This window comes from Aplysia californica, unplaced genomic scaffold (genome assembly GCF_000002075.1).
Source record: "Aplysia californica isolate F4 #8 unplaced genomic scaffold, AplCal3.0 scaffold01082, whole genome shotgun sequence".
Classification (NCBI taxonomy): domain Eukaryota; kingdom Metazoa; phylum Mollusca; class Gastropoda; order Aplysiida; family Aplysiidae; genus Aplysia; species Aplysia californica.
In genome coordinates, this window is record NW_004798352.1 from 108,347 (window position 1) to 122,115 (window position 13,769).

A 13,769-nucleotide genomic window follows, 5' to 3' on the forward strand; every position below is an offset into this window, starting at 1 on the left:
TCTCTCTCTCTCTCTCTCTCTCGCTCCACCCCTTCATCCTCCCCAATCATAATATTATCTTTTCCCCACAGTCAACAGCCTACCCTGTGGTCCAGACTGTGGTAACCAAGTGAGAGAGATGAAATCCTTCCTGCCCGTGGAGACGAGAAACCATTTCACCCTCTCCTCCCTCCCCCTCTCTCTCTTTGGCTGGTTGACCAGACACTCCAGTTTCTACGCAAGATGTCTTCGTCATTTCATCTTTGATCCTCGACTCTTCTTCTCCGGCCTATCTGTCTTTGTCTCTCACTTGATGAAGGCTGGGTTACAGTGGATAGGGGCTTTTGGTTTTTTCTTTTGTTTTAGCAAATTGTTTTTCTTTTTTGTGTTTTGGGATGACCTGTTTGTTGTTTGTTTGTCATTCAAATTCACAAGGAGGTTATTTTCTTTTTCCCAGTGAGGCCTATAGTGTTATAACGGGCTTGCAATAAATCCCCTAGTCTGACCTCTTATGGTTAATAAAAAAAAAAATTTAATAACAGGCATTTAGACAGACATGCCAGGCTCGAATAGTGGTCCAGTGTTGATGTACATCCAGTCGTTGACCTTGGTCTGGCACCACATTGTCATTTTGCCTCCTCTTGGGTTGGCAAGACTTGTTATGGGAATAAATGATTGAATGAAAAGTAGGCACTGTGAATTGAACCTACAGATAAGTGAGTGTTCCTTTTCATAACTGAGGTCACTATTCCGTTATGAATAATTGCAAAGGGCACAGAGCATGCTACAGACTCTGTAGAGCATGGATATGCGCTATAGCCTATATTATTATAATAAATGCAGTTATAATTATTCATGAACCGTGCATCTCGAATAATGTCTAGTCAACCTTCACGAGACTAAGGCAGTAGAGCAGGAATAGACAGATAAGGTGAAAAAAAATATCACTGGAAAAGAAACAAAAAATAACTGATAAATTGAAAGTGCTACACCTATGCCGGCCTATCGAAATAAAAATTGGTTTACATTGTTACATTTTATACTGTGGTAATGACAGGTGCCATGCTTGTTGGTGGTTGGGGGGCGCCGCTGGTAGGTCTGTCTCTTTTCTTTCCCTCTGTTGTGGTCGTATTTCTTTTCTTTTATCCTGTTGTTTCTGCCTGTCTGTCTGTCTGTCTGTCTTGCCCTTTTCATCACGATAATATGACCGTTATTGTGTAAGTGTGCTTCTATTCCTCAACCAATCAAACAGCTGTGGCTACAGATGGTATTAGTGCTTTGTGCTGCCCTGTACATTTTAAAAATGATTCTTGCGTTGTGGTGGTGGTGGGAGGGAGGCTCTATTCCATCATTTGCCCTTGTTGTTTGCTGGTGTTTTATTGACCTGTGTACTGGGTTGTGTTGTGTTGTGTTGTCTCCTGCTGGTGCTGAGACTTCTTCCTGAGGTGCCAAACCTTTGAATTTTCCCCTGCCCCCAACCCTACCCACCCTCTTCACTCCTTACCCCCTTACCCCTACTCCTACAACCCCCCCACTCACACCCGCACACATTGTTTCTTGTTTTGGGAGTGGTTGGAAGGGAAGCCACTAGTAGGTACTATGTACTTCTGTACCTTCCTTCTTTTGTTTCTCTCCGTCTTTATCTTACTTTGCTCCTAAAGCTACATAAATGGGGGGGGGTTCGGTGGTGCTTTGATGTGGTTTGCTCCCTCTTTCCTGTCAAACATCATTTGTCTTGATCTCTCCTCCTTGTTTTTCTTTGTATGTTACTCTTTAATAGTTATACCTCAAATCTTCAGCACTTATATATGACCTTTTTGTGTTGCAAGTGCTGTAAAACTCTTACTATAATTCAATAATGCTACTTGGCTGATGTGTGGTCAATGTACTTCTCTTTACTCATACCAGACAGCTTGTTTCTCTGCTTTGTGATACATTAGATTAAAGAGAGATGGTTGTACTATCAAATAGAAGTTATATGTTATTGAATAGCCAGTATATTTGTTGAGTAGATTTGATATTTTTTTTAAAATGTTGTACACTGATGGGCATTTTTTCGATGTTAGCCTTGACTCTTGTACCTGTGTGTCTATTTTTTCGCCTTGTTTTGTCGGCCAGTTCTGAATCTATCAGCTGTTGTTGTGCAATCTCGTTGTCTTGTACAAACATTTTTTCAGTACCATTTTTTACTGTAAAACTACCCATTTTTTTACTATACATGTATAACTATCTTTTTTCTTTGTAAGACCATGGTACCTTTTTTACTGTAAGACTTTCTTTAACTGCTGACTTTACATTTACTGTGTGTTTTGCTGTCAGTGTGTGGTTCTAGGGAAACCAGCAGAAAAGAGGAATAAGCCTACTTTAGGAATGGACATTTTCGCACACTTGAGATGCTTCATCTTTCTTGAAGTGTCATTCACCTTTTCTTAGTGCATCCGAGCTTCCTGAAAAAAAAAATTGGGCACTTTGAAAGGGAAGGTACTTTGTTTCCAATTAAAATGGAAGTTCTAGATTTGGTCTTAAAGATATCTTTAAAAAGAAGCCTTTCTCACATTCTCAAGAGTTTCTCGGAACCACACACATTTTTCCTTACGTCTATGATATTATCAACCAGTTTCTAGAGGCTCTGATCTGGGGCATCTTTTTTCCCTTATAAGCTTTTTGTTAAAGGCATAGACATGATAGAGCATGCTTTAGAGCGTGGATATATATGCTATCTATAGATGCAATTGTTATTATTAAAACTTTAAACCCCCCCTCCCCCCCCCCCCCTGGGCATTGCTACTGACGGAAGTGTCTTTAGGCCATTCCCAAAGGGGGGGCTTTTCTCGTTCATGCACAGCAGAATTGTTAATGGGCTAATTCATCAATGTCACGCTCATAACTGTGCATGATCTACAACAGGGAACTGCTGCTTTTTCTTTCTTAATCCTTACTATTGTCATTTTGCCTCTAGCTACTTCTTTTGTATGTTTGTCACACTCTTGTGACCCACAATTTCCGGGGTGCCTTGATAGTCGAAGCAGACTTTGTGCTGTTGAAGCTAGAGAGGTGAGCAGAGTAAGTCTGATTCCTTTTAAGGACTTCTCTGTTGACATCCACCCCTTGACGCTCATATGACCTTCTGCAGTTGCGAGCGCCGCAAAACCTCTACTGAAACAAACAACAAAACTTTAAAAAATGATTTCCATGTATGTGGAATAAGGCTGATGATAGCCTTTGCTACATTCATATCGCTACCGTAGAATTACAAAGTTCTATCTGACATTTTTGGATGTTTGAGTTACTAAGACTCTGAGGTCAGAAACCAAGTGTTCTATCTCCTCTGTCAAAGTCGTAAGATTATTTTGGGGGTCGTTATCAAGATAATCAAAGAACAACATTCGAAAAAGCTTGGCCATGTTGTGAAACTCAAATTTTTTTCCGTCAAATTTCTCAAAACTGGGTGCTGAGCTTATAGAACTTTGTAATTCTAGGGTAGTGGTGTGTGGGATGATGCTGATGTATCATACCCAGGCCTATACCTTAGTCTTATGCCTTTGCTGCATGCATATGTCATGTATTGATACAGTCTGGCACAGGTAACACGAGCAAGGAAAACTCTACAATTTGCAATTCCTCAACTGATTTCTCTTTAATTTTTCGTTATCAGTGAGGCCGAATTAGGGATTTGTCGAAAACATTTCTGCTGTAATCTGACAAAGTGCCTTTTAACCCTTCCAGCCCCATGCGCGTACATTTTCAGCAGCGCTTGTACCTCCCACCATCCAAAGAGCGTATATTCTGTTTCGGGGGTACTGAATTTGAGCATTATTCAAAATTAGCTAACTTTATAAATATTTAACTATAATTTCATATTTATTCATTTACCTTTAAACTGAGGGTGCGGTGGCGGAGTGGTTAGTGTGCTCGTCTCCGAAGCGAAAAGTCCGGGTTCGAGCCTCGGTTTAGACACAGATTTTTTTCGGCCCCTCCTTCCTAGCCAGCAGAAATTGGTACCTGACTTCGAGTTGGGGAAGTAAAGTCGGCGCGGAAAGGAACTGGCCAGCCTACCACAATATGCCGAAGGCCCAGGAAGTTGTCTTACTAACAAGGCAATCCCCAATGTCCGGATCAGATGCGGAACAACTTTTTTAAACCTTTTAGCAGTATTATAAAATATGCTATTATCTAAACCTCATTACAAAGATTCTACATCATTTTTTTAAAATGCGTGCCTCTTTTTCTGAAATCCTGCTGTATTGGCTGGGGCTGGGGTTAGGGAGTGCACAAAAAGGGCTGGGATTGGAAGGGTTAAAAAAATTCTCAGCAGTTTTGAGATAAAAAGGCTTTTTGTCAGTGTAACCATTTAAAAGCCCAGGGCATTTTTGTGAAATCTGAGTTCTAATTTATTTTTAAAAACTAGTCACAGTTTCACTCTGATTTTTTCACGCGAGAAGAGTGACTGATCAGGCTTTAGATTTAGTTAATAATAAAAATGGGCGCTGAAAAGGGAAAAAAAGGGTTTTGTCAGCTTATGGCAGATTTGTTAATAAGCCCTGACTTGTTTGAGTTATCTGTGTCGGACTGCATGTTGTTCCAATGTTATGTATGAACATGCTGGTAGGTTCTTGTTTTTTGTTTTTTTCACTTTCTGTTACTCTCCATACAGATATCTAAATATATGACCCTAGTCAGTTAAAAAAGATCTTGTGTAGACCTCTTTTTCTATTTTGAAAAGTTGTATTTCGTTTTCTATTTTTAATATCAATCTGGCTTGAATCACTTCATACCAAAATTTATATGACTTTTTCATCAATTCATATATTTGACGTCTTTGTAGGCATATGTCATCTCCCCTTTGTAGACATATTGTAATACATATGCGGAGAATTTGAATCTCTCTTTCTTTTGTTCTGGTTAATTTGTCCTGAAAAAGTAGATGAGTGGTTGACAGGTGCTCTGGTGTGGTTTGCATCTTCTTTCCTATCGAACGTCCATCGTCGTTGTCTCTCCCCCTTCTTTGTTGTGTTTGTTACTCTCTTCTAACACCTCTCATTTTCGGCACTTACATATGACTTACTTGTATTGCAAGTGCCATAAAACTTTTACTAAAAATTGAAGTTTGTGTGTTATGGATTCCGCAGGACACCATCGCTGGTAACTCACACGGCTTTTCTTTTTTAGCTCTGTCTGTCTGTCTGTCTGTCTTACTCTTTCCCAGCACTAATTATGAGCGTTGTCATGTTTCTGTCTGTCTGTCTGTCTGTTTGTCTGTCTTTCTTTTTCCCAGCATTAATAATGAGCATAATCATCTGTCTGTCTGTCTGTCTGTCTGTCTGTCTGTCTGTCTGTCTGTCTGTCTGTCTGGCTGTCTGTCTGTCTGTCTGGCTGTCTGTCTGTCTTGTTCATTCCCAGTACATGTAGTAATAATGAGCGTTATCATGTGGATGTGTTCCACACAAAAAAATCTGGTGTGGTTTTTGTGACCGATAACCGCCGTCTTTGAAGCCTCATTCGAGGGCGCTCGTGGTCTAGAGGTACGGTGTTCGCCTCTCATTCAATAGGCTAGGTCTCCGGTTCGAATTCTGACAGCAACGGGGAACGTTTTCTTCAGGTAAAAATTTTCTGATTTCACCTTTCCTGCTTTCTAATCATGTTCTAACGCCTGCTTTCGTCTCCACTTTCAACTTTCTTTGGTGGTCCTAAATTCGATGAGAGTAGGCTCCAGCCGCCACCCGATCAAAATTCCAAATTCATCCTTACCAAACTGAAAATGCTTAATGTATGTCCCGCGCGCTCATGAGACCTTATGTTGAGGCTGTCGTCTTTATCGCTCCTCCTTTTTTTTGGTGTTTGTTACTTTCCAATAGCACCTCAAATCTTCCACTCTAAACTTATAATAATGGGTGGTTGGCGGGTTGGATGGCGCCTTAAAATATACCACCCCCTCTCCTAACAAAAAAGCCTGATTGAAGGCTGACATGTTATTTATAACGATAACAGTCTGAGAAAGCGATGAACTTGTCTGGCCCTTTTGAATTGTTATGTTGTAATATCTGTCTTTATCAACCACGGAAGCTGTAGTAAGATGAAAATGAGCACAAGTAGACTACTTCAGATAGCACGAGACCAATTTAATCGTGAGGTTGCAGGTTCAGGCGTTCGAGCCGCGGGCCCGACGCTGTGTCCTTGGGAAAGGATCTAAAAAAACAACAACAGAATTTTCCTTACTGTTGGACTATAAAGATTTTTTTTTTCAGATTGTTGTAATTTTACCTCATGCGACTCCTACTTCCTGGTGAGAATGGGTACCCGGCTATAGACAGAGAAAGATCTTGTTAGTATGCTGCTAGTGTTTTAGCGCCTATATGGCAGTTTGCACTGTATGCTTCCAAGGAAGTTGAGATTCTTGCAGAGTGCTATCAGGTCTGCTGGGGTAATACTAATAGATTATAAAGTAATAAAGCGCCTTTGCGCTGTACAGAAGCTATCTATTTACATAATAATACTTGTAGCTACCGGCAGTAGATAGCCAGACCCATAATTTCTTTTCCTCCGTAAATGGCAAAGGTCATCACCAGTTTATGGTGCACGAACTGTTACGTCAAAGGTTCGTTGGTTACATTACATTTGTACTTGGAGGACAGATTTAGATTCGGACCTATACGTTCTTACTACGATCTCGCTGACCGTCTAGATTCTCCAAAGGAGATGGGATACAGCTGGGCAGAGGTGGTGACTATAGCCACGGGGAGCTGATGGATGCTCTGGCGTGGTTTGCTCCTTCTTTCCTTTCAACAAACCTCTGTCGTCCTTATCGCTCCTCTTTCTTTTTTTTGTGTTTGTTGCTTTCCAGCAGCACCTCTAATCTTCCACTCTAAACTTATAATATAGTCTTACTGTGTTGCAAGTGCCGTAAAACTATTACTAAAAAAGGAGACTTTAGTCCAGGGCAGAAGTTGATGGAGAGCTCTTTTTTGATGGCCAAGACTCGGGCATGACAGAAGAAAGGTTCATCAAGTTCTTGATGATGAACCTCCCTTTCAACATCGGATGTTTTTGTAACTCATGGAATATGTGAGGCATGGCATCGTGGTGAAATCAGGCGCTCGTCAAAATATTGAAATCAAAGATACTGGCATTTTTCTAGCGGTTTGGGATTTTTTAACAATCGAATTTTTGTTTTTTGGATCAACGCGTTATAACTTAATATTTGTCCCTTAAAAACACTTATCGGTGGTGTGGATTTTACTGGGAAGACGTTGATTAAAGGCGCATGCGCACACACACACACACACACACACATACACACTCGCTCGCACGCTCGCACGCACGCACGCACGTACGCACACACACACAAACACACAGACACACACACACAGTAAATTTGCTGTTTCCAAGGACACTACGACTTAGGAAGTCACCAAACTTTGATGAGTCTTTTTTTCGGTAATTTTACCTCTTGCGACTCCTACTTCCTGTTATAGCAAATATCTCGACTCCTATTCAAGACATAAACGTATTTTTCTTCAAAAGCAAGGCAAATGAACTGGCTTTAATAAAATAATACCTATAACTCCACGCCCCAAATTGACGAGCGCTTAATTCATTTGTTCTGCTTTCTTGGACAAAATGCCCATTTATCTTGAATAGAAGTCGAGAAATTCGCGACTGAAGGAGGTGGGGATCACCTTGTATCGAAGAAACCGACGAATCCCGGTCTTTGGTAGATTGTTATATTATCGATCTTTTTTTGTTGCTTTGGGCTCAATGTCCATTTTTGTCCGTCCATTTCAAAACACGTCCTTTGATGGAGTTTACTGAACACCGTTGAGAATAGGAAAGTAAAGTTGTTCCCGCATCTAATTCGGACATTGGGGATTGCCTTGTTAGTGGAACATTTTTCTGGGCCTTCGGCATGTGGTAGGGTGGCCAGTTCCTTTCCACGCCGCCTTTACTTCCCCAACTCGGAGTCAGGTACCCATTACTGCTGGGCAGACAGGAGGGGGCAAAAAAATCCGTGTCCGAACCGAGGTACGGTACAAAAATATGTGAGGCATCGGGGTGAAATCAGACGCTTGTCAAATTAGTGAAATCAAAGAAACCGGCATATATGGCCCCTGGGGTATTTTTTTGAATTTTTTCTTCTTTTTTTCACATAACACTGTTTATATCCATTAAAAAACACATTTCTTTGCAGATTTTTACCGAAATGAAAATTTTCTGTTTCAAAATCAAAGGACACTTAATCTTAGAAAGTCATCAATCTTTGGCCTTCTTTTTCTGGCTAATTTTGCCTCTGACACTAGGCCACCCCACCGCCTTCAGTCGCAAATTTCTCAACTTTAGTTCAAGATAGATGTCGACCCTGAGGGACACAAGTATCTCAAGTCGACATTTTGACGAAATCGTTGGGTTTTTTTTTCAATTACGTCACTACATGGTAGAACCAAAGGCGCATCTTCTCACGAAATATTAAACTTTTTGTAAAGAATTTTGATACGGGACAAAAACCAACTATCGTAAGCATCAAGCTTAATTTTTTGAACTGACAAGTATCAGGTCGTTCAAAAAGTTTTGCCTCCTCTCCAATAACTTCTAAACTAGTATAGATATCTTCATGATATTTGTACTCAGTTGACCCTCAATATGTATACTCTCAAACCCAAATAACAGAATTATGCTATGATATCACACCTTTATGCTATTGCTGTTTATTTCATAGAAGCTAAGGTACATTGTCGCCGAGAAAATGGCGTCCAGCAAACCTATGAATGTGCGCTTAAAGCAGCTGTTATTGGGTTCCTTACTGCAGAGGGAGCTGCACCCATCGATTTTCATAGGCGAATGAAGCTTGTCTGTGGCGAAACATGTGTAGATGTAAGCTGCTTGCACTGTATGCTTCCTGGGAAGCTGAGAATGTTTCGGAGTGTTCTATGGTCTGCTGGGGTAATAATATAGTGTAAAGCGCATAGAGCCTGCTGTTGATCGGGGATGTGCGCTATACAAATGCTATTTATTTATTATGTTGTCACCCGAGCTGAAATTGAACCGAAGTCAAGTTAGTGATGAACTCCTGGCTCGTTATACCGATGAAGGTGAAGCTTTCTTACGCCATATAGTCACAGGGGACAAGACTTTGGGTACACCATTATGACCCAGAGAACAATAAAAGACAATCGAAAGAATACAGGCACACTGGCTCACCTAGCCCCAAGAAGTTTAAAGTTGTTTCATCTGCTAAGAAAGTGCTTATGACAGTGTTTTGGGACTGCCATGGTCTGATTCATATATGGAATTTTTGGAACAGGGTTCCACTATCAATTCTGAACGATATATTGAGACCCTGAGAAAACTTACAGCACGGCTGTCACGAGTTCGGCCAGGAAAAAAAAATTGCAAATTTGCACAACGACAACGCCCGTCCACACACGAGTCGACAAACTCAAGATGCCATGAAAAGACTCAGATTCAAGAGACATTACCGCACCCACCATACAGTCCAGACCTTGACCCTTGACCCATCATACAGTCCAGACGTTGCTCCATCTGACTTTTATCTTTTTCCTAAGTTGAAGGAGTACCTCAAAGGAAAACGTTACGCAGATGACGATGAAGCTCAAGAAGATGTGCGTCGCTGGTTCAGAGGAAAAGCACATGAATTTTTCGCCGACGGCATGCGACAACTTATTCGACGTTGGCGGATCTGCATCGACATAGAAGGCGACTATGTTGAAAAGTAAAGGCACTGTCATGTAGCAGGCATCCTAAGCTTTCATTTGGTGTATAACTTTTGGACGTAGCATCCGTAATAAAGAAATTATGAATTCATAATTAGCGGCAAAACTTTTTGAACGACCCTCTTATCTGAACTCTGGACGAGATAATTGTGCTTGCAAGGTGTGAATGAAGAGGTCCTATAATAGGCAAACCATCTCATCTTAGTATTCTTAGATTTACTTGAGATAATTGTGCCCCACCATTCAACCTTCACAGAGCACTGTGCTTACAACTACAAGATAATATACTGAATAAGATAGTTGTGCACTTATGCCTAAATGAATGACAATTTTCGTTCCACACTGTTATTGTCATCTGAAAAGCCGTGTAAGTGTGCTAAAAATAGAACAACACACCAGCATCCATTCCCGCGACCACTGCTTTCGGAACGTTTTCCCCGCTCTTCGTATCGTACGAAGTGATCTACAGAAACATGGAGGAGCTTTCAAACAGGGTATGATTGCTGCTTGAAACAAAAAGAATGTGGTTTAGGATAGCACTAAATTAACACAGTTAAAACAATAGATTACTAAGACCTTGCTCGAACGATACAGATCTGGGTTTTTTCATAATCTATGGCTAATAGATATCGCAGCTTTTTCACACAGCACAACCTATTGCCTCTGTTTATTGACCTCGTACTATGGGCAAGGACTTCGCTAACTTTGATCAAACTGTGCCTTGTTGAAAGACGTGATGTGGCCTTACATGCCGATTCAAGTGTCACAGCAAATTTCCCAATGGTGAAAGATAATAATAATAATAATAATAAATTGCATTTATATAGCGCATTTCCACAAAGAAGTGCTCAATGCGCTTTACCATAATGCAAAGAACATATGAAGCGCACAGCTCCAATAGTAATCCCCCCCCCTCTCTCTCTCTCTCTCTCTCTCTCTCTCTCTCTCTCTCTCTCTCTCTCTCTCTCTCTCTCTCCCTCTCTCTCTCTCTCTCTCTCTCTCTCTCTCTCTCTCTCTCTCTCTCTCTCTCTCTCACTAGTCTCACTCTGTCTGCCCCCCTTCTCTCTCTCTCTCTCTCTCTGTCTCTGTCTCTCTCTCTCCCCCCCCCTCTCTCTCTCTCTCTCTCTCTCTCTCTCCAATACACCCTTGAGTAAAGACAATCTCACAAATCTTACCCAGACACCCTCGCACACATTGGTGATCATGAATTCACACAGTCATAAATTGTTACAGAACAAAAACCTTTTCTCAGTTCTGGAAATTAGGAGATTTGACCCGTCTGAAGGACTACCTTCTCAAACACATTACAAAAAAAAAAAGGAAAGAAAAGCAAGTAACCCAAAGAGCATGGACAATTCAAAGAAGAGACAGCACTTACTTACATACACCGTTACCTCAGAAAATCAAGAAGTTCACAGAGTGAGCAAAACCTTTATCTTAGCTGTCCTCGTCCTTTTATGCAAGAAAAATTCTGAAATTATGCAAACTTAGCCCAAAAATGTGAAATTATGCGATTCTGTTAATTTTAACAAAGAATGATAAAGGAAAATATTCAGAAATTAGGCAAAAATTGATCAAATTTTGCTAAATTATGCGGGGTGCATAAAACTACGGGGACAGTCTTAGATACATTGCACATATCGGAGCAGATGGTGAAAACTGATTTTCCTAAAACTAAAATGAATGAAGTAGGTTATGCCAGCGAGGAACAACGCGGACAGCCAAGGAAGAGATTTAACGAAAACAAAAAAGAAAAGGAAGCCATACGTCAGCACATAAACTCCTTCAACGGGGTTGAAGGCTATTGTTGTCGCCGTAACTCAAGAAAACAATATTTGAAAGCAACATCAGCTTGTCTCTAATGCATCGCATATACATGGAGCTAAGGAAGAATGACGGAAAACAAGGGGCATCGAGGCTGATCTACAGTGATATCTTTAATTCTGAATTCAATTTAAGCTTCCACCAGTGACCAAAGGACAGATGTGGCGCCTGTAACAAAATGAAACGTCTCTAGATGAGAAAAGAGAAAGCCTCCGAGAAGAATACGATGCACACATTCTGTCCTAACAGCAAGTGTTCAACTAAAACGAAAATGACAAAGGGGTTTCCCAAAAGGATCCAACACAAGCTGCAGCTGTATTTGATCAGGAAGAGGTCCTTCCAACGCCCAAAGCCAAGATCAGCGCAGAATATTACATGGGAAAGTTAAATACTTAAAACCCTAGGATGTATGACTATGGAACAAAGGAAGCGTTTTGTTATATTTAGCCAGAGTACGTTACATCCAAGGGTTAAAATGAAATCACTTCCGGAGTTTTCCAACACCTCAGTGAAAAGGCCATGCAAGGCAAAAAGGAGGCAGTACTATATTCTGACCTCTGCACGGGCCAAAACCGGAATCGATCATGCCCACCATGTTATGGCATGCTTGCTCAAAGCTGAAATTTGACGTAATTGAGCAAAAATGTCTTTAAACTGGACATATATTCAACGAGGGTGACCGTGTACACTCTGCTACAGAAAGGGCCAGTAAACTAATGTATTTACTCCAACACATTGGGGTGTTGTCATCCAAGGTTCTTCACATCGTCGAAAATACACTGTAAAGGAAATGAGAAGCAAAAATGCGAATACTTTATAAAAAATTCAACCAACTGAGTCAGACACTTGTGAATTTTGAACTGGACACGGACAGGAACAAAATCGTTTGGCTTAAGATTAGAGCCACCGAAATCGCACGAGATTATCCACGCATTCAAATCAAATAAAGTTTTGATGGACAGCCAGTTTTTCTGGACCTTTTGAAGAAAGGAAGAAGGAATTCAGATATGCACAACATATGAGTTCCAATCCCTCGAACCACTAAGCTTTGATGTAGATAAATGTCATGATTTGATGAAGATTTACAAGCAAAGAATCATTCCAGTTGCGCAGTAACGATGATAAGGGTCAATGATACTCTGTCGGCACATCTTTAATACTCATTCGGGCCGGCGATGTTTTGAATGCTATTCTGTCGGAACATCTTTAATAATCATTCGGTCCGGCGAAGTTTCTTTTTTTTTTTTGGTCAGATGTCCTATTGATTCCATTATCAAATGAGTGATTCCGATATGTATGTATATGGATGTGTATTTCTTATTCTACACGTGTTCACAAAGACCGTAGGAACACGTAGTAATCTTGTGTAAAAGCTGACTGGAATGGATATAGTTTGAAAAGTGTTTAAAAATGTCATGGTTCTTGACTACATGTTCTATGTCGAGATCATATCCATGGCATAGTCAGACGGAATATTATTTCAGTATATTTTACTTCGATTATTTTGAAACAATCTAATTTATGCATGTGAATTTATTTTTTTAATGCTCTTTTGGTTTCACTGTCAGAAAAGTGATTCTGACCTGCCAGAAAGTAAGGAACAATTCGTTAAAATCCTCCAAAACAATCAAGACTGTCTTCGAAAATTTTGAGACATGAAAACAATGCTTTTGTCTAAATATCTAATGTCTTTGAAACCTTTGATAGGCCTACTGTGTTGAGAAGTACTGTTGGCTTGACATAGTATCTCAAGTACGACTTCAAGATAGTTGTGCACGACTGTCAGAAAAAGTGACAGTGGGCTAGCATTTTAAGTCGTAGTTAAGATACTTGTATAGTTAACAGTTTTGGTGTTCAAGATCTCAAGTATCTTAATTAGCAGTTACGAAGAAACGGCTGACCACATCCAATAGTCTATAGTGCCAATCAGTGTGCAAAACGTTTGGTTCTGCATATGTAAGCGGCAAAAAGATGACGCTTAAAATCTCGGAGAAAATCAGTTTTTTTGTCTCTCCTGTAAAAAAAAAAATGGACTTGAGATACTAGTATCCCCCACGGTCGATGTGATAAAAAAAACAACAACAACCAAAAACTCCATATGCCCAAAACTTGACGAATGCCCTATTCCACCACGCCGAAACACATCTATTATAAATGTGCAGTTTTCAAGGAAGCTAGAGCCGTGGAAGTCACACAACTTTGGCGGCCATTTTCTCGCTGATTTTAGCTCTGACATGGGGT

General features: G+C 40.5%; 1 protein-coding gene across 1 annotated transcript in view; it reads left to right on the forward strand.

The window, feature by feature from the left end:
* Positions 1-1,949, forward strand: part of LOC101852218 — a gene marked incomplete in the record, with an annotated part of 13,856 nt that extends 11,907 nt beyond the window's left edge. Inside the window, 1 exon segment of the mRNA XM_035973254.1 lies at positions 72-1,949. Within this exon segment, the coding sequence (XP_035829147.1) occupies positions 72-113 (42 nt within the window).
* Positions 1,950-13,769: the final 11,820 nt, after the last annotated feature.